The sequence below is a fragment of the Nycticebus coucang genome, chromosome 8, assembly GCF_027406575.1.
Source record: "Nycticebus coucang isolate mNycCou1 chromosome 8, mNycCou1.pri, whole genome shotgun sequence".
Classification (NCBI taxonomy): domain Eukaryota; kingdom Metazoa; phylum Chordata; class Mammalia; order Primates; family Lorisidae; genus Nycticebus; species Nycticebus coucang.
The window spans coordinates 92,736,573-92,762,116 of record NC_069787.1 but is presented as its reverse complement, the minus strand read 5'-3'; the positions used below and the strand labels follow the sequence as shown (position 1 = coordinate 92,762,116).

The following is a 25,544-nucleotide window of genomic DNA, read 5'->3' as shown; positions in this document are numbered from 1 at the left end:
AAAATTTGAGTACCATTATTTTATCTGTTTTTCTGTCTTTATTTTCTTTGTTGACAGAGTCTCACTTTTTCTCCCTGGGTATAGTGCCATTGCCTTACAGCTCAGAGCAACCTCAAACTATTGGACTCAAGAGATCCTCTTGCTTTGGACTCCCAAGTGGCTAGGACTACAGGCACCTGTCTATTTTTATAGAAACGAAGTCTTGCTCTTTTTTTTTTTTTTTTGTAGAGACAGAATCTCACTCTGTTGCCCTTGGTAGAGTGCCGTGGGGTGTCACACAGCTCACAGCAACCTCCAACTCCTGGGCTTAGCGATTCTCTTGCCTCAGCCTTCCGAGTAGCTGGGGACTACAGGCGCCCGCCACAACACCCAGCTATTTTTGTTGCAGTTTGGCTGGGGCCGGGTTTGAACACACCCCCCTTGGTGTATGGGGCCGGTGCCCTACTCACTGAGCCATAGGCGCTACCCGAGGTCTTTTATAAAATTTCAAATTAATATGAGGATACAAATTTTTATTTATTTATTTTATTATTATTATTTTTTTTGTAGAGACAGAGTCTCACTTTATGGCCCTCGGTAGAGTGCCGTGGCCTCACACAGCTCACAGCAACCTCCAACTCCTGGGCTTAAGCGATTCTCTTGCCTCAGCCTCCCGAGTAGCTGGGACTACAGGCGCCCGCCACAACGCCCGGCTATTTTTTGGTTGCATTTTGTCCAGGGCCGGGTTTGAACCCGCCACCCTCGGCATATGGGGCTGGCGCCTCACTGACTGAGCCACAGGCGCCACCCTATTATTATTTTTAAAGAGAATTTCACTGTGTTGCCACCTATAGAGTGCTGTGGCGTCACAGGTCACAGCAACCTCTAGCTCTTGGGCTTAGGCGATTCACTTGCCTTAGCCTCCTTAGTAGCTAGGACTATAGGTGCCCGCCACAATGCCCGGATATTTTTTTTGTTGCAGTTTGCCCAGGGCTGCCACCCTTGGTATATGGGGCCAGCGCCCTACTCACTGAGCCACAGGCGCCACCCAGCCTGGCTGTTTTTTGGTTGCAGTTGTCATTGTTGTTTGGCAGGCCCGGGTGAGTTCAAACCGGCCAGCTTCAGTGTATGTGGCTGGCGCCCTACTCACTGAGTTATGGGTGCCAAGCCCTCAGATGTAATTTTTCTTTTCTTTTTTCACTGTGTTGCCCTGGGTAGAGTGCTGTGGTGCCATAGCTCACAGCAACCTCCAGCTCTTGGGGTTAGGCAATTCTCTTGCCTCAGCCTCCCAAGTACCTGGGACTACAGGCACCTGCAACAGTGCCCATCTATTTTTTGTTGCAGTTTGGCCAGGGCCGGGTTTGAACCCACCACCCTCAGTGTATGGGGCTGGCGGTGCCCTACTCACTGAGCCACAGGCGCCGCTTAGCCTGGCTATTTTTTGATTGCAGTTGTCATTGTTTAGCAGGCCCAGGTGAGCTCAAACCTGCCAGCTTCAGTGTACGTGGCTGGCGCCCTACTCACTGAGTTATGGTGTCGAGCCCTCAGATGTAATTTTTTTTTTCTTTTTTCACTATGTTGCCCTGGGTAGAGTGCCATGGCGTCACAGCTCACAATAACCTCCAATTCTTGGGCTTAGGCGATTCTCTTGCCTCAGCCTCCCAAGTAGCTGGACTATAGGCACCCACCATAACGCCTGGCTAATTTTTGTCATTATTGTTTGGCAGGCCTGGGCTGGATTTGAAACCAGCAGCTCTAGTGTATGTGGCTGGCGCCCTAGCCGCTGAGCTACAGGTACCACGCCTGAGATGTAATTTCTGAATTCTGCTTTTGTATGAAAGCAGCCATAGATGATAACATAGTGAATGTGTTATGCTTTGATTAAACTTTATTAATGGATACTGAAATTGAATTTTATATAATCGTCACGTCGTGAAACATTATATGAAATACTGTAACAAATTTTCCTCCCTAATCATTTAAAAATGTAAAAACCAGGGCGGCGCCTGTGGCTCAAGGAGTAGGGTGCTGGTCCCATATGCCGGAGGTGGCGGGTTCAAACCCAGCCCCGGCCAAAAAAAAAAAAAAAAATGTAAAAACCAGACTGGGTGCGGTGGCTCACTCCTTTATTCCTAGCACTTTGGGAGGCTGAGGCAGGTGGATTGTCTGAACTCACAGGTTTGAGAACAGCCTGAGCAAGAGCGAGACCTTGTCTCTAAAAAAATAGCCAGGTGTTGTGGTGGGCACTTGTAGTCTGAGTTACTTGGGAGGCTGAGGCAAGAGAATCACTTGAGCCCAAGAGTTGGAGGTTGCTGTGGGCCATGATGCCATGGCATTCAACCAAGGGTGACAAAGTGAGACTCCATCTCAAAAAAAAAAAAAATTGGAGGCGGTACCTGTGGCTCAGTGGGTAGGGCGCCAGATCCATATACCAAGGGTGGCAGGTTCAAACCTGGCCCCGGCTGAACTACAACAACAACAACAAATAGCTGGGCATTGTGGTGGGCACCTGTAATCCCAGCTACTTGGGAGGCTGAGGCAAGAGAATCACCTAAGCCCAGGAGTTGGAGGTTTTTATGAGCAGTGTGATGCCACGGCACTCTACCAAGGGCGATAAAGTGAGACTCTGTCTCTACAAAATAAATAAATAAATAAATAAATAGGCTCGGCGCCTGTAACACAGTGGTTTGGCACCAGTCACATACACTGAAGAGTACTGTGGCATCACAGCTCATAGCAACCTCCAACTCCTGGGCTCAAGTGATTCTCCTGCCTCCACCTCTCAAGTAGTTGAGACTATGGGCACCTGCCACAACGCCCGTCTGTTTTTTTGTTGCAGCTATTGTTGTTTGGCAGGCCCTGGGCTGGATTCGAACCCACCAGCTCAGGTGTATGTAGCTGGCTCCTTAGCCGCTTGAGCCTATGCTAATCATTCTTAAGTACATACACTTATTTATTTTTGTAAGCTCCTTTTCAGCAGAGAGCCTTTGTCAGAGTTTGTGAATCTACCAAAATACCAGGGCTTAGTTGAGGTACTAGGAAGTAAGCTAGCATTCTCTCCTATATTGACTGTACCCATTCTTGAATCCCTTTCTTTATCTTGCAGTATGTTCATGCGGATGCTCCTACCAATAAAACGCTGGCTGGGCTGGTGGTACAGCTTCTCCAGTTCCAGGAAGATGCCTTTGGGAAACATGTCACCAACCCAGCCTTTACCAAACTCCCTGTAAGTACATCAGCTTACATTAATACTTAATTTCTGTACTCGAGTGTGTCTTCCAGCTGTTTTCCTTTGCTACTACTAGTGTATGGAATTAAAAAAAAAAAAGGAACCTCAACAGAATTTTAGTGATACAACATTATATCTTTGTTTTGGGTTTTTTTGTTTGTTTGTTTTTGACACAGAGTCTTTGTTGCTCAAGCTAGTGTTTATTAGTGTTATGATAGCTTACTGCAACGTGAAACTTCTGACCTCAGGTGACTCCTGCCTCAGCCTCCCAAAGTTCTGGAATGGCATGAGCCACTGCATCCCATCCTGTCTCCTGATCTTTTACTTCATGAATTGGATTTGAATTATGGAATTAGAGGCCAGGCATAGTGTCCCATGCCTGTAAACCTGGCACTCTGGAAAGCCAAGGTGGGAGGATTGCTTGAGCTCAGGAGTTAGAGAATAGCCTGAGCCAAAGTGAGGCTCCCATCTTTACTAAATTAGAAAAATTATCTGTGGTTATGGCAGGCGCCTGTAGTCCCAGGTACTAGGGGGGCTAAGGCAAGATAATCGTGTAAGCCCAGAAGTTTGAGGTTGTTTTGAGCTATGATGCTGTGGCACTCTGTCAAGTGTGACAGAGTGAGACTCTGTCTCAAAAAGCAAAACAAAACAGGGCGGTGCCTGTGCTTCAGTGAGTAGGGTACCAGCCCCATATACCGACGGTGGCAGGTTCAAACCCAGCCCTGGCCAAACTGCAACAAAAAATAGCCAGGCGTTGTAGTGGGTGTCTGTGGTCCCAGCTACCTGGGAGGCTGAGAAAGAGAATCGCCTAAGCCCAAGAGCTGTGACACCATGGCGCTCTACTGAGGGTGACAAACTGACACTCTGTCTCTTAAAAAAAAAAAAAGAACACCCAAAATTTAACATATTACATATTGTTTGCACTTTATCAAGTAGAACAAGTGTTTAGAATATGTATATGAGGGCGGCGCCTGTGGCTCAGCGGGTAGGGCGCCGGCCCCATATGCCGAGGGTGGTGGGTTCAAACCCGGCCCTGGCCAAACTGCAACGGAAAAATAGCCGGGCGTTGTGGCGGGCGCCTGTAATCCCAGCTACTTGGGAAGCTGAGGCAAGAGAATCGCCTAAGCCCAGGAGTTGGAGGTTGCTGTGAGCTGTGTGAGGCCACGGCACTCTACCAAGGGCAATAAAGTGAGACTCTGTCTCTATAAAAAAAAAAAAAAAAAAAAGAATATGTATATGATAAATGTATAAAATATTTCATAGAATGTGATTCACATTATATTGAAATTTCTATTTGTATGAATGTTTCCTAAAATGATATGTACATGGGGCGTTATACATGGAATACTTAACTCCTGGGAACTAAACTATTATTTACTTTCAGATTTTAAAAGAGTAGGGGGGCGCTGCCTATGGCTCAGTGGGTAGAGTGCCAGCTCTATATACCGAGGGTGGTGGGTTCAAACCTGGCCCTGGCCAAACTGCAACAAAAAAATAGCCAGGCGGGCTCCTGAAGTCCCAGCTACCTGGGAGGCTGAGGCAAGGGAATCGTCTAAGCCCGTGAACTGGAGGTTGCTGTGAGCAGTGTGACACCATGGCACTCTACCAAGGGTGACAAAGTGAGACTCTGTCTCTACAAAAAAAAAAAAAAGATTAGGGAAGAATATTTTTAGGCATAGCTCTAATGAAAAATAATTAATGGCTTAGTGCTACTGGGACCAGATGTATTTCCCTTCCTTTTAAAATAGTGTTCAGCATTTTCCCAAATGAAAGTTAGTGTTATAATGTTGATGGTGTTAAAACTGGATCAACGAGATAATTGAGAAAGGATAGAACATTTTAGTGAAATACGTAAGTTATTTAACCTTTAAATGTTATTTTTTTCCTGAATAAACAATATGGAATAAGAGTTCACTTTTTTTTTTTTTTGAGAGGCAGAGTCTCACTTTGTCGCCCTCTGTAGGGTGCTGTAGCGTCATAGCTCACAGCAACCTCCAACTCTTGGACTGAAGTGATCCTCTTGTCTTAGTTTTTCTATATTTAGTAGAGACAGAGTCTCACTCTTGCTGCTCAGGCTGGTGTTGAACTCCTTAGCACAAGCAATCTGCCTGCCTTGGCCTCCCAGAGCAGTTTGCGTTTGATTTTGTGTGTATGTGTAAGTTCTTATTGTGGAATATACCAAAAATGAAGAAAACAATTTTTTTTTTCCTTTTTTGAGACAGAGTCCCACTATGTTGCCCCTGGTAGAGTGCCATGGTGTCACAGCTCCCAGCAACCTCAAACTTTTGGGCTTAAGCAAATCTCTTGCCTCAGCCTCCCAAGTAGCTGGGACTATAGGCGCCCAACAAAACGCCCCACTGTTTTTTTAAGAGGTGGGCTCTCGTTCTTGCTTAAGCTGCATTCAAACTCATGAGCTCAGGCAATCCACCCTTTTCAGCCTTCCAGAGGGCTAGTACAAGTGTGAGCCACTATGCCCAGCTCATGAGTTGAGGTTACTGTGAGCTGTGTCGTGGCATTCTACCTAGGGTGACTGTCTCAAGAAAACAAACAAAAAACTCCAAAACATTATACATAGTATCGTTTGAATCACACAGTATGTAGCCTTTGAGGTTGGCTTCTTTATCTTAGTAATAAGCATTTAAGGTTCTTTCATGTCATTTCATGGCTTTGTAGCTCATTTCTTTTTAATGTTCACTAATACTGATTTATTTGGGTGTGCCATAGCTTATTTGTTCACTTATTGTGAAGGTTGTCATTGTTGTTTCCAAGTTTTGACAATTATGATTAAAACTGCTTTACGTATCTGTATGCAGATTTTTTGTGAACATAAGTTTTCAACTCGTTTGGTCAATATGTTGGACCTTGAATGCTGAATTGTATGATTGAGTGTACATTTAGTTATCTTTTTTTTTTGAGACAAGAACCTCAAGCTGTCGCCCTGGGTAGAGTGCCGTGGCATCACAGCTCACAGCAACCTCCAACTCCTGGGCTCAAGCGATACTCTTGCCTCAGCCTCCCAAGTAGCTGGGACCACAGGTGCCTGCTACAATGCCCGGCTATTTTTTGGTTGTAGCCGTCATTGTTGTTTGGCGGGCCTGGGCTAGATTCAAACCCACCAGCTCAGGTGTATGTGGCTGGCACCTTAGCCGCTTGAGCCACAAGTGCCGAGCCACATTTAGTTATCTTAAGAAACTGCCACATCCTCTTCCCATGGGACTATACCATTTTGCATTCACACTGTCAATGAATAAGAGTTCTTTTTTGTTCACATCCTCTCTAGAATTTGGTGTTGTCAATATTTTGAATTTTGGCTATTCTAATAGTAATTTAGTAGTATCTCATTATATGCGTATGTCTGGATGTATTTTATCAGCCTAGCTCATAGAAACCTCAAACTCCCGGGTTCAAGCAATCCTCCTACCTCGGCCTGCTGAATAGCTGGGACTTCAAACACCTGCTACAATGCCCAGCTAATTTTTCTATTTTTTTTTTTTTTTTTTTTTGTGGTTTTTGGCCAGGGCTGGGTTTGAACCCGCCACCTCCGGCATATGGAACCGGCACCCTACTCCTTGAGCCACAGGCGCCACCCTAGTTTTTCTATTTTTAATAGCGATGAGGGTTTCACTCTTGCTCAGCCTGGTCTTGAATTCTTGAGCACAGGGGATCTACCTGCCTGGGTCTCCCAGTATGCTGATATTACAGGCATGTGCCATTAACCCTTGGCTTCATTATTCCCCCTTTTTTTTTTTTTGAGACAGTCTGACTATGTTGCCCTCGGTAGACTGCCCTGGCATCATAGTTCACAGTAGTCTCAAATTCTTGGGCTTAAGCGATTCTCTTGCCTCAGCCTCCCAAGGAGCTAGGACTACAAGTGCCCACCACAACTCCCAGCTATTTTTTTGTTGTTGTCGTTGCTTGGCAGGCCCTGGGCTGGGTTTGAATCCACCAGCCCCGGTGTATGTGGATGGCACTCTAGCTGCTGAGCTATAGGTGTCGAGTCTTCATTATTGCTTTATTTATTTATTTTTTTGGTCAACTTTTATTCATTTATTTATTTTTTTATTTTTGAGACAGTCACATTATGTCGCCCTCGGTAGAATGGCAGTGGCATAACAGCTCACAGCAACCTCAAACTCTTGGGTTCATTCTATTCTCTCTCTCTCTCTTTTTTTTGAGACAGAACCTCAAGCTGTTGCCCTGGGTAGAATGCCATGGCATCACAGCTCACAGCAACCTCCAATTCCTGGGCTCAAGCGATTCTCCTGACTCCAGTTCCCAAGTAGCTGAGACTACAGCCACCCGTCACAATGCCCAGTTATTTTTTTGGTTGCAGCCATCATTGTTGTTTGGCGGGCCCGGGCTGGATATGAACCTGCCAGCTCAGTTGTATGTGGCTGGTGCCTTAGCTGCTTGAGCCACAGGCGCCGAGCCTATTTATTTATTTTTTGGTTGTGGTTGTCATTGTTGTTTAGCAGGCCCAGGCTGGATTTGAACCTGTCAGCTCTGGTGTATGTGGGCGCCATTCAGCTATGGGCGCCAAGCCTAGTTTTTCGTTGTTAGTAGAGATGATATCTCACTTTTGCTCAGGCTAGTCTTGAACTCCGAGCTCAAGCAAGCTACCTGCCTCAGCTGGTCTTGAACTCCGAGCTCAAGCAAGCCACCTGCCTCAGGATTACAGATGTGAGCCACTGGGTCTAGCCTTTAATATAGTATTTAAAAACTTTTTAGTGGGCAGTGCCTATGGCTTGGTAGGGTGCCGGTCCCATATACCGAGGGTGGGGGTTTGGACCCAGCCCTGGCTAAACTGCAACAAAAAATAGCTGGACATTGTCGTGGACGCCTGTAGACCCAGCTACTCAGGAGGCCGAGGCAAGAGAATTGCCTAAGCCCAGGAGTTGGAGGTTGCTGTGAGCTGTAATTGTATGGCACTCCACTGAGGGCAACAAAGTGAAACTCTGTCTCAAAAAAAAAACAACAAAGAACTTTTTAGTGGCTTGCACCTATAGTCATAATCCTAATACTTTGGCAGGCTAGGGTGGGAGAATCACTTGAGGCTAGGAGTTGGAGACCAGTCTGAGCAACATATTGAGACTCTGTCTCAACAAAAAATAGAAAAATTAGCCAAATGTGATGGTGCATGTTTGTAGTTCCAGCCTCTTTGGAGGCTGAGGCAGGAGAGCCTGCGGCTTGAGCTCGGAAGTTTGAAGTTACAGTAAGCTACGATGATGTCACTGTATTTTGGCCTAGGCAACAGAGCAAGACTGTGTCTCTAAAATGAATGAATGAATAAATAATAAATAACTTTTTAGTAGCCACCTAATTTTTGAGGATATGAAATGAAAATTGGAGAATTCCTTCTCCACATCTATATTCTAAAAACAAAAAGGAACCATGACATTTTTTTGTAGAGACAGAGTTTCACTTTATTGCCCTCGGTAGAGTGCTGTGGCGTCACACAGCTCACAGCAACCTCCAACTCCTGGGCCTAGGTGATTCTCCTGCCTCAGCCTCCCGAGTAGCTGGGACTACAGGCGCCCGCCACAACGCCCGGCTATTATTTTTGTTGCAGTTTGGCCGGGGCTAGGTTTGAACCCACCAGCCTCGGTATATGGGGCCGGCGCCCTGCTCACTGAGCCACAGGCGCTGCCCAGGAACCATGACATTTTTAAATAACTATCTGAGCTGTATCTCTGGCAAGTCTGTAATTGTGTCAGCTGTTGATATGCAAGGGAGTCAAGTCTCAACGGCTCTGGTTTTCAGGGAGGAAAGCTTATAGTGATGGCAGAAAGGAAAAGTGGAGAAGATATAAAAACCTCGGAGCCTGTAGCTCAGTGGCTAGGGCGCCAGCCACATACCCTGGAGCTGGCGGGTTTGAACCCAGCCTGAGCCTCCCAAACAACAATGAATGACAGCTACAACCAAAAAAAAAAAACCCCAGGTGTTATGGTGAGTGCCTGTAGTTCCAGCTACTTGGGAGGCTGAGGCAAGAGAATCGCTTAAGCCCAGGAGTTGGAGGTTGCTGTGAGCTGTGACACCATGGCACTCTACCAATGGTGACATATAGTGAGAGACTGTGTCTCAAGTACACCCCAAAAAAACCTGTATTAACTGCCAAAGTCCGTGGTGTATGTGTGTGAGGGAGACTCCTTGATGGAACCAAGAGATTCAGAAACTAGGAGGGAGAATTTTCTTCCAATTTTAATCCAGCATCTGAGACATTTTATTAGTATTATTTGCCCTTTCAACCAAAACTAACTGAAGTTTAATTTTAATATATTTTTTGAGACAGAGCCTCAAACTGTCACCCTGGGTAGAGTGCTGTGGCATCACAGCTCACAGCAACCTCGAACTCCTGGGCTCAAGCGATTGTCCTGCTTCTGCTTCCCAAGTAGCTGGGATTACAGGCGCCTGCCACAATGCCCAGCTATTTTTTGATTGCAGCCATCATTGTTGTTTGGCAGGCCTGGGCTGGATTCAAAACCACAAGCTTAGGTATATGTGGCTGGCGCCTTAGCCTCTTGAGCCACAGGTGTCGAGCCTAATTGTAATTTTTTTTTGAGACAGAGTCTTACTTTTTTGCCCTCCATAGAGTGCATGGCGTCACAGCTCACAGCAACCTCAAACTCCTGGGCTTAATCCATTCTCTTGCCTCAGCCTCCCAAGTAGCTGGGACTACAGGCACCCAACACAATCAATGCCTGGCTATTTTTTTTTTTTTTTTTTTTTTTTTGAGACAAAGTCTCACTATGTCACCCTCGGTAGAGTGCTGTGGCATCACACTTCACAGCAACCCCAAACTCTTGGGCTTAAGCGATTTTCCTGCCTCAGCTTCCCAAGTAGGTGGGACCACAGACCCCCTTCTTTCTTTCTTTTTTTTTTTTTGTAAAGACAGAGTCTCACTTTATCGCCCTTAGTAGAGTACCGTGTGTCACACAGGTCATAGCAACCTCCAATTCCTGGGTTTAAGCGATTCTCTCGCCTCAGCCTCCCAAATAGCTGGGACTACAGGCGCCTGCCACAACGCCCGACTATTTTTTGTTGCAGTTTGGCTGGGGTCAGGTTTGAACTTGCCATCTTTGGTATATGGGGCCTGCACCCTACTCACTAAGCCACAGGTGCTGCCCAGGCACCCTTTTTTTTTGTTGCAATTTCCATTGTTGCCCAGCTGGCCCGGGCTGGGTTTGAACCCTCCAGCCTCGGTGCATTTGGCTGGTGCTGCAATCACTGTGCCATGGGTGCCAAGCCATGCCTGGCTATTTTTTAGAGACAGGGTCTTGCTTGTTACTCAGGCTAGTCTGAAACTTGTGTGCTTAGGCAATCCACCTGCCTCACCCTCCCAAGTGCTGGGATTACAGGGGTGAGCCACTGCACCCGGCTTAAGTTTTTAAAGTTTTTTGTGTGATGAAAGAATAAAACAAAATTCTGCATTTTTATAAGACTTGAATAAGTAATATTTTAAGCTGCACATATTTTAAGAAGTATGGTTATCAAAAATGTTAACACTCTACTGACATCTGTATCTGGAACCTTCAGATTTCTGTGCCTTGTCTTGCTTCAGTATAAAGTTCTGGGATTATAGTTGTGAGACACTGTCCCAGCCTGCTTGAGTCCTTATTTAAACATATCTTTCTCGAGTTTGCCATCACCTCCAGTTCTTTAGGAAGGCCCCAGAGCCCCATGTTTTCTGTTTCCCCTGAATTCATGTCCTGAGAGTGAGAAGGTTGTATAAACAAGAGTGACTGAACTTGAGGACCAAGAAAACCTTTCGGTGTTTTTTTTTTTTTTTCTTTTTTTTGACACAGAGCCTCAAGCTGTCGCCCTGGGTAGAGTGCCGTGGCATCACATCTCGCAGCAACCTCTAACTCCTGGGCTCAAGTGATTCTCCTGCCTCCGCCTCCCAGTAGCTGGGACTACAGGCACCTGCCACAACGCCCGGCTATTTTTTTGGTTGCAGCCATCGTTGTTGTTTGGCGGGCCTGGGCTGCATTTGAACCCGCCAGCTCAGGTGTATGTGGCTGGCGCCTTAGCCTCTTGAGCCATAGGTGACGGTCGGTGTTCTTCTAATTAAGTCATGTTCTATCAGTTGAACTTGCTTTACCTTCTTTGGTCAGACTCACTTAAGTGTTTTGGATGTGTTTATTGAGACCTCTTTGCTGTGATGTTAACTTTGTTGAAGACAAGAAGTGTGCAGCTCGGCGCCTGTAGCTCAAGTGGCTAAGGCATCAGCCATATACACCAGAGCTGGCGGGTTCGAATCCAGCCTGGGCCTGCCAAACAACAGTGACAACTATAACCAAAAAAATAGCTGCGTGTTGTGGCGGGCGCCTGTAGTCCCAGCTCCTTGGGAGGCTGGGGCAAGATAATCTCTTAAGCCCAGGAATTGGAGGTTGCCGTGAGTTGTGATGCCTTGACACTCTACCCAGGGCGAGAGCTTGAGGCTCCGTCTGACGAAAAAAAAAGTGTGGGAGGCGGATAACGAAATAACAACTTAGAAAACTGAACCATGTTTACCTTGTGAAATTGAACTTTTCTTAGTATATCTCCAAAAATGTAAAGCATGGTATGGACTTTTTTTTTTTTTGTAGAGACAGAGTCTCACTGTACCGCCCTCAGGTAGAGTGCCATGACATCACACGGCTCACAGCAACCTATAACTCTTGGGCTTACGCGATTCTCTTTGCCTCAGCCTTCCAAGCAGCTGGGACTACAGGCGCCCACCACAACGCCCGGCTATTTTTTTGTTGCAGTTTGGCGGGGGCTGGGTTTGAACCCGCCACCCTTTGCAAATGGGGCCGGCACCCTACTCACTGAGCCACAGGCGCCGCCTGGTATGGACTTACTTTAAAGCAGCTTTTAGATGAACTTATGTATTACTCTTCAAAAGGAACAATGCTCAAATGGATACACCATTTTAAGGGGATTATTATTTAAGGTTTTTGAAATTTATTTTCAGTTTGTCTTAGGAAGTTAAATGTCAGATTTCTATGTACATCTTTGGTAACATACATATAAATACATTGAGAGTAAAATAAGTTGTTATAGCCAGTTGTAACAAATGAGGTCATGTGATTAAAGTTGGTAGTATACTATTTGAGGACGTTTTAGATGAGTCACAGTCCATAGGCTGCCTATCTCTGACACTTTGGAATTTCTTCTCAGTAAGGGTGACTGACTTTATGTCAGGGATTCTCATGAACTGATTCTAGTATAATGGAAAGAGGGGGAGTTGGAGGACTGTCACGGCAGCTGAGAAGAGGGAGGGGAGGAGTAAACGGGGAGGTATAAGAGGAATCTATTGTCTTCAAGTTTCACTTTGACCAATTTTTTCTTTCTTTTTTTTTAATTATTATTATTATTATTATTATTTTTTTTTTTGTAGAGACAGAGTCTTACTTTATGGCCCTCGGTAGAGTGCCGTGGCATCACACAGCTCACAGCAACCTCCAACTCCTGGGCTTAAGCGATTCTCTGCCTCAGCCTCCCGAGTAGCTGGGACTACAGGCGCCCGCCACAACGCCCGGCTATTTTTTGGTTGCAGTTCTGCCGGGTCGGGCTCGGTATATGGGGCCGGCGACTTACCGACTGAGCCACAGGCGCCACCCTCTTTTTTTGTTTTTTAGAGACAGAGTCCCATTTTGTCACCCTCGGTAGAGTGTGGTGGCGTCACAGCTCACAGCAACTTCCAGTTCTTGGACTTAGGCGATTCTCTTGCCTCAGCCTCTCAAGTAGCTGGGACTACAGGTGCCTGCCACAATGCCCAGCTATTTTTTTTTGGTTGTAGTTTGGCCGGGGCCGGGTTTGAACCTGCCACCCTCGGTTTATGGGGCCAGGTTTAAATCTGCCACCCTCGGTAAATGGGGCCTGTGTCCTACTCACTAAGCCACATGCGCTGCCCCTGACCAATTTTTTCTAATAGGCTTCTATTTGAGCTTTTGGTTCCTGAAAGGGTTTTAGGGCAAACAACCGAAAAATATCAAATTTGATGAACATAGGATCCTTCAAATTTGGAGGTTTTTTTTTTTTTTTTTTTTTTGAGACAGAGCCTCAAGCTGTCACTCTGGGTGGAGTGCTGTGGCATCACAGCTCAAAGCAACCTCCAACTCCTGGGCTTAAGCGATTCTCTTGCCTGTTTTCCAAGTAGCTGGGACTACAGGTGCCCGCCACAATGCCTGGCTATTTTTTGGTTGTAGTTGTCATTGTTGTTTGGCAGGCCCAGGCTGGATTTGAACCCGCCAGCTTTGTTATATATGGCTGGTGCCTTAGCCTCTTGAGCTACAGGCACCGAGCCATATTCAGAGTATTTTATGATATGTATCTGAGAATAGTATTGTTTTGTTAAAATGATGCTAATTCTAGGACTTTCTGGAATGGGTGAGGGAGAAAGCAAAGATCAACATGTGGGTCTGAGAAAAACAAAAAGACTTTTGCGAAAGAATCACCACTAAGTCACCATGGAGGTGATACTGCACTATTGAAATCACTGGAGAAGTTGTCAGCATCCCAGGGGTTCAGTTTAGCGGGGAGGGGATAGCTATAGAGATTTAAGATTGAGGGATGGATGGCCTTAGAACAAGGGCATAGTCTTAGCAAATACAATGATCAAATTCAGGAAAATTGATACATTACCATTATTTACCTTAAATCTGTACTCAGATTTCACCAGGTATCTCAAAATATCCTTATGAAATTTAAAGCAAGGTTACACACTTTATGTAGTTATGTCTGTCTAGTCTTTTTTTGTAGAGACTAAGTGTTTCCTAAGTTGATCTTGAACTTCTGGTCTGTACTGATCTTATTGCCTTGGCCTCCCAGAGTGTTACAATTACAGGCGTATACTATTGCAACTGGCTAGTCTTTTTTTTTTTTGTAGAGATAAGAGTTTCACTTTATGGCCCTAGGTAGAGTGCCATGGCATCACATAGCTCACAGCAACCTCCAACTCCTGGGCTTAAACGATTCTCCCGCCTCAGCCTCCCAAGTAGCTGGGACTACAGGTGCTCGCCACAATGCCCGGCTATTTTTTTTTTGGTTGCAGTTCAGCTGGGGCCGGGTTTGAACCCGCCACCCTTGGTACATGGGGCCGGCGCCCTACCGACTGAGCCACAGGCGCCGCCCGCAACTGGCTAGTCTTAATTCATTAATTTGAAATAGTTCACATTGGGCGGCTCCTGTGGCTCAGCGGGTAGGGTGCCGGTCCCATATGCCGGAGGTGGCGGGTTCAAACCCAGCCCCGGCCAAAAAAAAAAAAAAGAAATAGTTCACATTGTCTTTTTCTTTTATTTACTTACATTTTTGAAACATACTAGCAAACAATACATTTGTGAAATTCTTCCATGGTATTGTGATTGTAATTTGTTCATTCATGTTGCTCTGTGGTGCTAGTAAATTTTTTCTTAAAAGGACAGATGGTAAATATTTTCAGGGTTGTAGCCCATGAAAGCAGCTATGTACAACACAAATTAATGGATGCTGCTGTGTTCCAATAAAACTTGATTTAACGGCTTGGTGCCTGTGGCTTAAGCGGCTAAGGTGCCGGCCACATACACCTGAGCTGGCAGGTTTGAATCCAGCCCGGCCCGCCAAACAACAATGACGGCTGCAACCAAAAAATAGCAGGGCATTGTGGCAGGTACCTGTAGTCCCAGCTACTTGGGAGGCGGAGGCAGGAGGAATCACTTGAGCCCAGGAGTTGGAGGTTGCTGTGAGCTGTGATGCCACAGTACTCTACCTAGGGCGACAGCTTGAGGCTCTGTCTCAAAAAAAGAAAAAGAAAAGTCAAACCCTTGATTTAACAAATTGGATCGCTATTACATAATTTGACATTTCTTACTGTATAATATTGCACTCTGGGAATTTACCACACTTTATTTATTCAGTCTCTCATTGATAGCCTTTTGGGGGTAATTTATAGCGTGGGGCTATTTTAAATAGTGTTGCTGTGAATATATATAAATTTTTTTTTATTAAGAAAAAGAGTTCTTCTTTGTTCTCAGTAGAGTGCCGTGGTGTCACAGCTCATAGCAACCTCCAGCTTTTGGGCTTATGACATTCTCTTGCCTCAGCCTCCCAAGTAACTGGGACTACAGATGCCCACCACCACGCCTGGTTATTTTTTGTTGCAGTTTGGCTGGGCCCAGGTTCTATCCCACCACCCTTGCTATATGGAGCCAGCGCCTTACTCACCAAGCCACCATGCTGTGAATATTTGTCTTTTTGTAAGGAGATAACTTTTTTTGGTTGCATTCTGCATTCCTTCCTTTATTTATTTATTTATTTATTTATTTTGGTTGTAGTTTGGCTGAGGCCGGGTTTGAACCCGCTGTCCTCAGTATATGGGGTCGGTGCCCTACTCACTGAGCCATAGGCGCCACCCTCTTGGTTGCATTCCTAAGAGTGCAATTGCTTGATCATAGGGCACGGACGTTCAGTCTTACTAGATACTGTCGAACAGTATTCCAGGGCATTTGTACCAGTTTATACTCTCGGGAGCAATGTCCAAGAGCTCTATTTCTCTACTTTTCTTACTAATGCTTAGAAGTTTTCTTTCTTTCTTTTTAAGAGATACGAGTCTCACTCTGTTGCCCAGGCTAGAGTGCAGGTCACAGGTTACTGTAGCCTCTAACTCCTGGCTTCAAGCAGATCTTCTTGCTGTGGCCTCCCCACTAGCTAGGATACAAATGCTCACCACTATGTTTGGCTTCTTTTTATAAGAGACAGAATCTCACTGTATTACCCAGGCTGGTCTCGCACTTCTGGCCTGAATTGATCCACCCACCTCAGCCTCTCAAAATACTAGCCTTATAGGTGTGAGCCACTGTGCCCAACCTATCTTTTTTAACATTGTTTGTGGATTTGTGGTGATATTTCATTGTTTTTTTTGTTGCTGGTAACTAAAGAAGTTGGGTACTTTTTTTTCCCCCTGAGATAGAGTCTCGCTTTGTCGCACTCAGTAGAGTGCTGTGGTGTCACAGCTCATAGCAACCTCAAAAACTCTCTTAATGATGTTGTTTGATGAATAGTGCTTTTTATTTTTTTGGAAGATAAAGTCTTACTCTTACCCTAGGTGCCAAGTGTCATGGTGTCATCATAGCTCATAGCACCCTCAAACTTTTTGGCTCAAGAGATCTTCTTGCCTTAGTTTTTCTTATTTCAGTAGAGATGGGGGGGTCTCACTCTTGCTCAGGCTGGTCTTGAACTCTGTTTTTTTTTTTTACATGTTTTTTTTTTTTTTTCTTGGCCAGGGCTGGGTTTAAACCCGCAACTTCCGGCATATGGGGCCAGCGCCCTACCCTCTGAGCCACAGGCACCGCCCTGAACTCTGTTTTTTTTTTTTGAGACAATATCTCACTATGTCACCCTTGGTAGACTGCTGTAGTGTCACAGCTCACAGCAACCTCCAATTCCTGGATTAATCGATTCTCTTGCTTCAGCCTCCCAAATACCTGCCACAACGCCCAGCTATTTTCTGTAGCAGTTGTCATTGTTGTTTAACTGGTTTGGGTCGGATTCAACCCGCCACCCTTGGAGTATAGGGCTGGTACTGTAACCACTGTGCTATAGGCGCCGAGCTGTGGTCTTGAACTCTTGAGTGCCAGCAATCCACCTGCCTAGCTGAACAGTTCTTCTTAATTATAATACATAACAGGAAACAGTAAACTTTTTTTTGTTGTTGTTGTTGAGACAGATCTCACTTTGTTGTTGATCTGATAGAGTGCTTTGGCATCATAGCTTACAGCAACCTCAGACTCTTGGGCTCAAGTGATCCTCTTGCCTCAGCCTCCCGAGTAGCTGGGACTACAGGTGCCCACCACAACGGCCTGCTATTTTTAGAAATGGGATCTTGCTCTAGCTCAGACTGTTCTCAAATTCATGAGCTCAGGCTATCTGTCCGCCTTGGCCTCCCAGAGTGCTGGGATTACAGGCGTGAACCACCGTGCCTGACCGAAGCAGTAAATGTTTTCTGTAAAAAGCCAGATAGTGAATATTTTGGGCTTCTTTAGTGATACTGTCTCTGCCAGCTACTCACCTTTGCTGTTGTGTGAAAGTAACGACAGAATATGCATAAATGATTTCAGAAATATGTATCTGCAAAAACAAGAGTGGGGTCCATTTGGCCCATGGGTCGTAACTTGCCAATTCCTGAAATAGAGTAATTCATAAAAATTTTTCTTGGCTCAGCGCCTATGGCTCAAGTGGTTAAGGCTCCAGCCAGATACACCTGAGCTGGTGGGTTCGAATCCAGCCCTGGCCCACCAAACAATAATGGCTGCAACCAAAAAATAGCCAGGCGTGTTGGCAGGTGTGCCTGTAGTCCCAGCTACTTGGGAGGCGGAGGCAGGAGAATTGCTTGAGCCCAGGAGTTAGAGGTTGCTGTGAGCTGTGATGCCACAGCACTCTACCCAGGGTAACAGCTTGAGGCTCTGTCTCAAAAAAAAAAAAAACCAAAAACTTTATTTATTGCTAATGCTTTTGTATCCTTTATGGAAATCTTTGCCCGTTCCAAAGTCATGCATGTATTCTATTTTCCTCTGTGTTTTACCTTTCACATTTATAAACTATAATGCATTTCAATTGATTTTTATGTGTGATGTGAGGTAGGGGTTAGGAGTTTTTTTTTGAGGCACTGTCTCACTTTGTCACCCTTAGTAGAGTGCCATGGCGTCATAGCTCACGGCAACCTCAAACTCCTGGACTCAAGAGATCCTCTTGCCTCAGCCTCCTGAGTAGCTGGGACTATGGGCACCCACCACAACACCCGGCTTTTTCTTATTAGAGATGTGGGTGTCACTCTTGCTCAGACTGATCTCGAACTCCTGAGCTAAGCAATCCACCTACCTCAGCCTCCCAGAGTGTTAGGATTATTGGTGTGAGCTACCATGCCTGGCCAGAACATTTTCTTTTTCTAAAGGGATGGTGTCTTGCTGTGTTATTCTAGCTGGAGTGCAGTGCCATGATCATAGTTTACTGTGGGCTCAAATCATCTCCCCCCCTCAGCTTCCTCAGTAGATGGGACTGTAGGCATAAGCCACTGAGCCAGACCTAAAGAACAGTTTAATATTGCTTATATTCTTTGGAACTTAGAGATTAGTGATGTTGAGAAATAATAAGTATATCAGTTTAATTTTTTTTAAGCTATCTTTTTTTCTGGTTGCTTTTAAGGTCTCTCTTTGCTGTTATGTAATTGTACTGTAGTGTGTCTAGGAGTGGGTTATTTTATGTGTTTTACAAGCATGGTGACAGATGCCTATAGACCCAGGTATTCAGGAGGCTGAGGCAGGAGGATTGCTTGAGTCCAGGAGTTGGAGGTTGCAGCGAGTTGTGATGATGCCACTATGCTTTAGGCTGGGGTACAGAGCAAGACCCAGTCTCAAAAAAAAGAAATACATGATCTGTTTGATATGGACTAATAGCTAGGTGTTTAAGGTACCCTGTGGGCCTATGAAATTTAGGACCAAATCTTTATGTGAATTTGTTAGGGAGTTCTTAGACTAAAAGGTTAGTGTTATGTTCTAAACCCATATTATCTTGAGATGGGAATTTTTCTTCTTTCTTAGTTATTGAAGGACAGATAGTTTCTTCTAACTTATTGTTTCCTCTGATGATGTTATTCCTGAGAACCCTGACTCTAGATATGTGTTCGGTGAGTGAGTGCTTTAGTTTTTTCTTCTTCTTTTTTTGAGACAGAGTCTCACTTTGTCACCCTTGGTAGAGTGCTGTGGCTTCATAGCTCACAGCAACCTCAAACTCTTGGGCTTAAACAGTTCTCTTGCCTCAGCCCTCCCAAGTAGCTGGGACTACAGGCTCCTGCCACAACACCTGGCTATTTTTTGGTTGTAGTTGTTATTGTTGTTTGGTAGGCCTGGGCTGGGTTCGAACCCGCCAGCTCTGGTGTATGTGGCTGGTGCCCTAGCCGCTATGCTACCGACCCTGAGCCTAGTGCTTTAGTTCTAATGTTCTCCTTTGCTTTGGTTCAAATTCTTTTTTGTTGTTGTTTTTTTGGTTCAAATTCTTTTTGTCCTCTCATGGACAGTAAAATTCTCACCTTTATGTTATCAGAGTTTATACTAATTGTCTATTTAGTCACCTCCTTGTTTCCCCCCTGTGACCTTATAGATGGGGTTGTAATTTTCACCTCTCAAGATTACTGGTTTGAGTTTTAGTTGTTTTTCTCCTCTCCTCCTTGATTTTTGTCTCCTGAGGATTTGCTCTTGTTAGGAAATCATCTCATTTAAAATAAAGTGTTAATTTATCCCACATTTCTAGGTGTGTTAGTGGTAATGTTTTGTGGTCATTTAGTCTGCCATGTTGCTGGTAAAACTGTGTTAAAAAGAGTCAACTTAATAGGATTGTTGTGAGGCATAAATGAGATATAATGTATGAACAGGGCCTTATGTTAAGTTCTCAGTAATTGGTAGCAATGCTAATACTTACTGTCATCTCTGAAAATAAGACTATTACTGCAGTACTTAACCTATGATTAGAGGTGGTACTTATAAGACTAAAATGAAATACATAAATAAATTTATGGAATATTTGTTTTTCATTTTTGTGAGGTAAAAGTGTTCTGGAGGGCTGGGTGCAGTGGTTCATGCATGTAATCCCAGCAGTGTAGAAGTCTAAGGTAGGAGGATTGCTTGGGGCCTGAAGTTCGAGACCAGCCTAGGCAACACAGTGAGATCCTTTATCTACAAAAAAAATAAGAAAAATTAACTGGCTGTGGTGGTATGCCCCTGTAGTCCCAGTTACTGAAGAAGGCTTGGGAAAGAGGATTGCTTGAGGAGTTGGAGGTGGCAGTAAACTATGATCAAAGCAAAAGGGGTCTAGAATCTAGGTGATGGGTTTTTTTCCAAACCATTTTTCTATTTATTTATTTATTTTTTTTGTAGAGACAGAGTCTTACTTTATGGCCCTCAGTAGAATGCCATGGCATCACACAGCTCACAGCAACCTCCAACTCCTGGGCTTAAGCGATTCTCTTGCCTCAGCCTCCCGAGTAGCTGGGGCTGGCCTTGAACCCGCCACCCTCAGTATATGGGGCCGGCGCCTTACCGACTGAGCCACAGGTGCCACCCTTCCAAACCATTTTCAAGGTATGAGGATAGAGTTGAGATTTCCTGTCTTGGTTTCTTGAGTGCATTCAATCCTATGGTTTTGTATTTACTTCTTTATATCCATTTTCTGGCATAGTCATTTCTTTGTAAGTAGACCTAAATTTGGCAGTAAATACAGGTACACCGATAAACACACCCACTATCCTTAGTTATAGCACTATCTTGTCTTCAGTGAATAAGAATACAGAAATAAGAACCCAACAGCACACATATAAAGTGCTTTTAAGTATTACAGTAGATTTTTTTGTAGGCTGAAGCTACTTACATATACCCAAAGTAAGAATAGATTAAATCTCAAAGTTTGTTAGCCAAAGTTAGAACAGTTTATTAAAAGCAATTGGGTCACACAGCTGGGAGTTGAAGTAGCTTGTTAGAGCTGACCTTGGGTCCCAGAGTCTCTATTTGGAGTATGCAGCCCTTCAGATACTTACACTTGGCAGCATCTTGTTGGGTCTGGAAAGCTCAATTTTTCTACTCTATTGCCCCTTTATTGTTCAGGTTTAGCAATACTAATCAAGAAGAATTAAACATTCTACTTTTACTCATGTAACATGAGCTTTTCTTTTAGTTGAACAACAAAATATGTGTTAGGTAAGAACCTCTTTATCATGCAGGTGGATGGGATAGGGGTTGAATAGGGGAGATATAGTGAGCACCATGGTAGGTGTTCCTGAGGTCTCTTGTCTCTGTTTCTAGCAGCTCTCCCTTCCCTAGCCCGTTTTACTGTTTTTTTTTTTTGTATGTGTGTGTGTGTCACCTACCACAGTTTATTTGAGCAATTCACCAATTGTTTGAAGTACTAAACTCTTTCCAACTAATCCTCTATTTTTTAACAATGTGATTGATCCAACTAATTCTTGATTGTGTCCAGAGTTGGCACAGATAGACCCTTTTTTTTGGACACAGAACCTCAAGCTGTTGCCCTGGGTAGAGTGCTGTGGTATCACAGCTCACAGCAACCTCCAACTCCTGGGCTTAAGCGATTCTCTTGCCTCCACCTCCTAAGTAGCTGGACTATAGGTGCCTGCCACAATGCCCGGCTGCTTTTTGGTTGCAGCCGTCATTGTTGTTTGGCAGGTCTGGGCTGGATTCGAACCCACCAGCTCAGGTGTATGTGGCTGGCGCCTTAGCCACTTGAGCCACAGGCGCCAAGCCTTTTTTAAAATTTATTGTTAGGGATTCATTGAGGGTACAAGAAACCAGGTTACACTGATTGCATTTGTTAGGTAAAGACCCTCTTACAATCATATCTTGTCCTCAAAAGGTGTGGCACATGCCAAGACCCCACCCCCTCATTGTTCTTCCTTTCCCCACCCCTCCCTCCTTCTTTCTCTGCAAGCTCTAAGATTTTTTTTTTTTTTTTAAGACATAGTCTTGCTCTATTACCCAAGCTGGGGTGCTGAAGTGCATTGGTGCTATCATAGCTCTCTGCAGCCTTGAAACTACTAGACTTAAATGATTCTTCTACCAGAACCTCCTGAGTAGCTGGGACTATTTGCCCAGCTGACTATTTATTTATTTAGTGACAGAGTCTCATTTTATTTCCCTCATAGAGTGCTTGTGGCATCATAGCTCACAGCAACCTCAAACTCTTGGGTTCAAACAATTCTCTTGTCTTAGCCTCCCAAGTAGCTGGGACCACAGGTACCTGCCACAGTGCCCGGCTGTTTTTTATTTTTTTATTTTTCTTGAGACAGAACCTCAAGCTGTCGCCTTGGATAGAGTGCTGTGGCATCGCAGCTCACAGCAACCTCCAATTCCTGGGCTCAAGCGAGTCTCCTGCCTCCGCCTCCCAAGGAGCTGGGACCACAGGTGCCTGTCACAATGCCTGGCTAATTTTTGGTTGCAACCATGATTGTTGTTTGGCGGGCCCGGGCTGGATTCGAACCTGCCAGCTCAGGTGTATATGGCTGGCACCCTAGCCACTTGAGCCATAGGCGCCGGCGCCCCCGCCCTCTCTGGCTGTTTTTTAAAGATGAGATTTTGCTCTCTTGTGAGCTGGTCTTGAACATCTGAACTCAGGCTGTCCATCTGCCTCAGCGTCCCACAGTGCTAGGATTATAGGAATCCCAGCTGACTTTTATTTATTTATTTACTTTTTTTTTTTTTTTGAGACAGTCTTACTATGTCTTACCCTCCTTAGAGTGCTCTGGTGTCACAGATCATAGCAACCTCCAACTCTTGGGTTTAAGTGATTCTATTGCTTCAGCCTCCCAAGTAGCTGGGACTACAGGCACCTGCCACAATGCCTGGCTATTTTTTTTTTAATTGTAGTTGTTGTTGTTTAGCAGGCCCGAGCTGGGCTTGAACCCACAAGCCCCCAGTGTATGTGGCTGGCACTGTAACCACTGAGCTATGGGCGCTGAGCCCCATCTGACTTTAAAGACAATTTTTTGGGCTCAGCACCTGTAGCTCAAGTGGCTAAGGTGCCAGCCACATACACCTGAGCTGGTGGGTTCGAATCCAGCCCAGGCCCACCAAACAACAATGATGGCTGCAACAAAAAATAGCCAGGCATTGTGGCGGGCGCCTGTAGTCCCAGCCCAGCTACTTGGGAGGTGGAGGCAGGAGAATCGCTTGAGCCCAGAAGTTTGAGGTTACTGTGAGCTGTGATGTTACAGCATTCTAACCAGGGCGACAGCTTGAGGCTCTGTCTCAAAAACAAAAAAGAATCTTTTGTAGATAGGAGTTTTGCTGTGTTGTTCAGGGTGATCTTGAGCTCCTAGCCTCAAGTGACCCTTGCATGTCAGCCTTCCAAAGCAGTGGGATTATAGGCGTGAGCCACTGTAACTGGTTCTGTTGCATCTTATTTAGTCTGTTTGATGCACAGTTTATATTAAGTTTTTAATTCCATAATATGGAATGACTCAACATTTGATTTAATTTGAGCGTATTTTTATAATTCATGAAGCACAAATTACTTTTAAATTGTGGTTAATATAGTTATACAATTTCATAGTGTTCATTAAAATAGTATAATAACAATTTTGGCGCCTGTGGCTCCAGCGGCTAAGGCACCAGCCGCATACACCTGAGCTGGCAGGTTCAAATCCAGCCCAGGCCCGCCAAACAACAATCACAGCTGCAACCAAAAAACAGACAGGTTTTGTGGCAGGCGCCTATACTCCCTCCCAGCTACTTGGGAGGCGGAGGCAGGAGAATCGCTTGAGCCCCAGTGTTTGAGGTTGCTGTGAGTTGTGATGCCACGGAACTCTACCCAGGGCAACAGCTTGAGGCTCTGTCTCCAAAAAAAAAAAAAAAAGTATAATAACAATGATCTGGCTTGGCGCCTGTAGCTCAGTGAGTAGGGCACCAGCCACATACACCAAAGGTGGCGGGTTCGAGCCCCGCCTGAGCCTGCGAAACAACAATGACAACTGCACCCAAAAAGTAGCTGAGCATTTTGGCAGATGCCTGTAGTCCCAGCTACTGGGGAAGCTGAGGCAAGAGAATTGCTTAAGCACAAGAGTTGGAGGTTGCTGTGAACTGTGACACTACGGCACTCTACCCAGGGCGACAGCTTGAGACTCTATCTCAAAAAAAGAAAAAAAACTTCAATGGGGAAAAATCTGGTATACTGATGTTTCTTATTCTACGGGAAAATTGTTGACTATTATGCATAGTTAGAATTTTAAACATTCTGAAAATCAAATTTTAAATGTATCAGTGGAATTTGTAGTAGTATATCATTCTTTGGTTCACTAGTATTTACTTTTGAGTCATTTTGGTTTATCTTTTGTAAATCTTGCTATTTTCAGACTACTTACTCAAAGAGGTAATAGTTAATGGGTTATAAAAATGGAATATTTTTTCTATTTAGAAGTGTTGAGGCAGGAGAATAGCTTGACTCCAGGAGTTAGAGACCAGTGTAGGCAGCGTTGTAAAACTTTATCCTCTAAAAAAGTGAGAAAAAAATTAGCTTGGCATGCTGAATCACAATTGTTGTTTCAGCTACTCAGGAGGATATGATGAGAGAATTAAGTGAGCCTAGAGGTTTGAGGCTGTAGTGATCTATGATTGCACCACTGCACTCCAACCTGGATGACAGAATGAGACCATATTTCCTATAAAAAGAAGGGAAGGGGAGGCAGCACCTGTAGCTCAAGGAGTAGGTCGCTGGCCCCACATACCGGGGGTGGCAGGTTCAATCCTAGCCCCGGCCAAAAACTGCAAAAAATAAAATAAAAAAAATTTTTCAAGAAAAAAGTGGGGGGAGGGAGATTTTATAATCCACTTGTACATAAATTTCATTATACCTCAGTTAATTCAAGAAAGTGTATTTTTGGCTTGGTGCCTGTGGCTCAAGCGGCTAAGGCGCCAGCCACATACATCTGAGCTGGCAGGTTTGAATCCAGCCCAGGCCCGCTAAACAACAATAGTGGCTGCAACCAAAATATAGCCGGGCGTTGTGGCGGGTGCCTGTAGTCCTAGCTACTTGGGAGGCAGAGGCAGGAGAATCGCTTGAGCCCAGGAATTGGAGGTTGCTGTGAACTGTGATGCCACGGCACTCCACCCAGAGTGACAGCTTGAGACTCTGTCTCAAAAAAAAAGTATTTTTTGGGGGGGAGAAGGTGGGAGGCAGAGTCTCACTTCGTTGCCTGAGGCTAAATTGTCATGGTGGCAGCTTAGCTCTCAGCATTCTCAAACTCTGGGGCTCAAATGATCCTCCTGCCTCAGCCTGCTGAGTAACAGGGACTATAAGCACCCACCACTTTGTCCAGCTAGTTTTTTATTTTCAGTAGAGATGAGGTCTCATTCTTGCCCAGGCTAGTCTTGAACTCCTGAGCTCAGGCAATCCATCGCCTGCCCTTCCAGAGTGCTGGGATGATAGGCATGAGCCACCTCAATAGGCCAAAAAGTATTTATTTAGATTAGTAAATTAGTAGTTGTTTCCGTCTTTGATTTTATAAAACTTGAAATTCAGATGTAACTTTGTTGCAACTTTTATTTTTCTTATTTGCATCATTTTAGGCAAAATGTTTCATGGATTTCAAAGCTGGTGGCACCTTGTGTCACATTCTTGGAGCTGCTTACAAGTATAAAAATGAGCAGGGATGGTAAGTTTTTGTATTTATTTCCATGATTTTATGTGATGTTTAAGTTATTTAATTTTAAATCCTTTTAAATCCTTTTTTGTGTGTGATGTTAGAGAATTCTCTAAGCACATTATGAGTTAAGAATAAAGTAGGTTGTGTTTTATCAAGAGCAATTTACTTTGTTCCTAT

At 44.7% G+C, this 25,544-nt stretch overlaps 1 protein-coding gene across 2 annotated transcripts in view; it reads left to right on the top strand.

The window, feature by feature from the left end:
• Window positions 1-25,544, top strand: part of SMARCC1 (SWI/SNF related, matrix associated, actin dependent regulator of chromatin subfamily c member 1) — a 216,417-nt gene that overhangs the window by 17,332 nt on the left and 173,541 nt on the right. For both annotated transcript variants that reach the window (XM_053600509.1, XM_053600510.1), the window contains exons 2-3: window positions 3,086-3,205; window positions 25,291-25,376. In XM_053600509.1, the coding sequence (XP_053456484.1) occupies window positions 3,086-3,205; window positions 25,291-25,376 (206 nt within the window). The remainder of the gene's footprint in view (window positions 1-3,085; window positions 3,206-25,290; window positions 25,377-25,544) is intronic.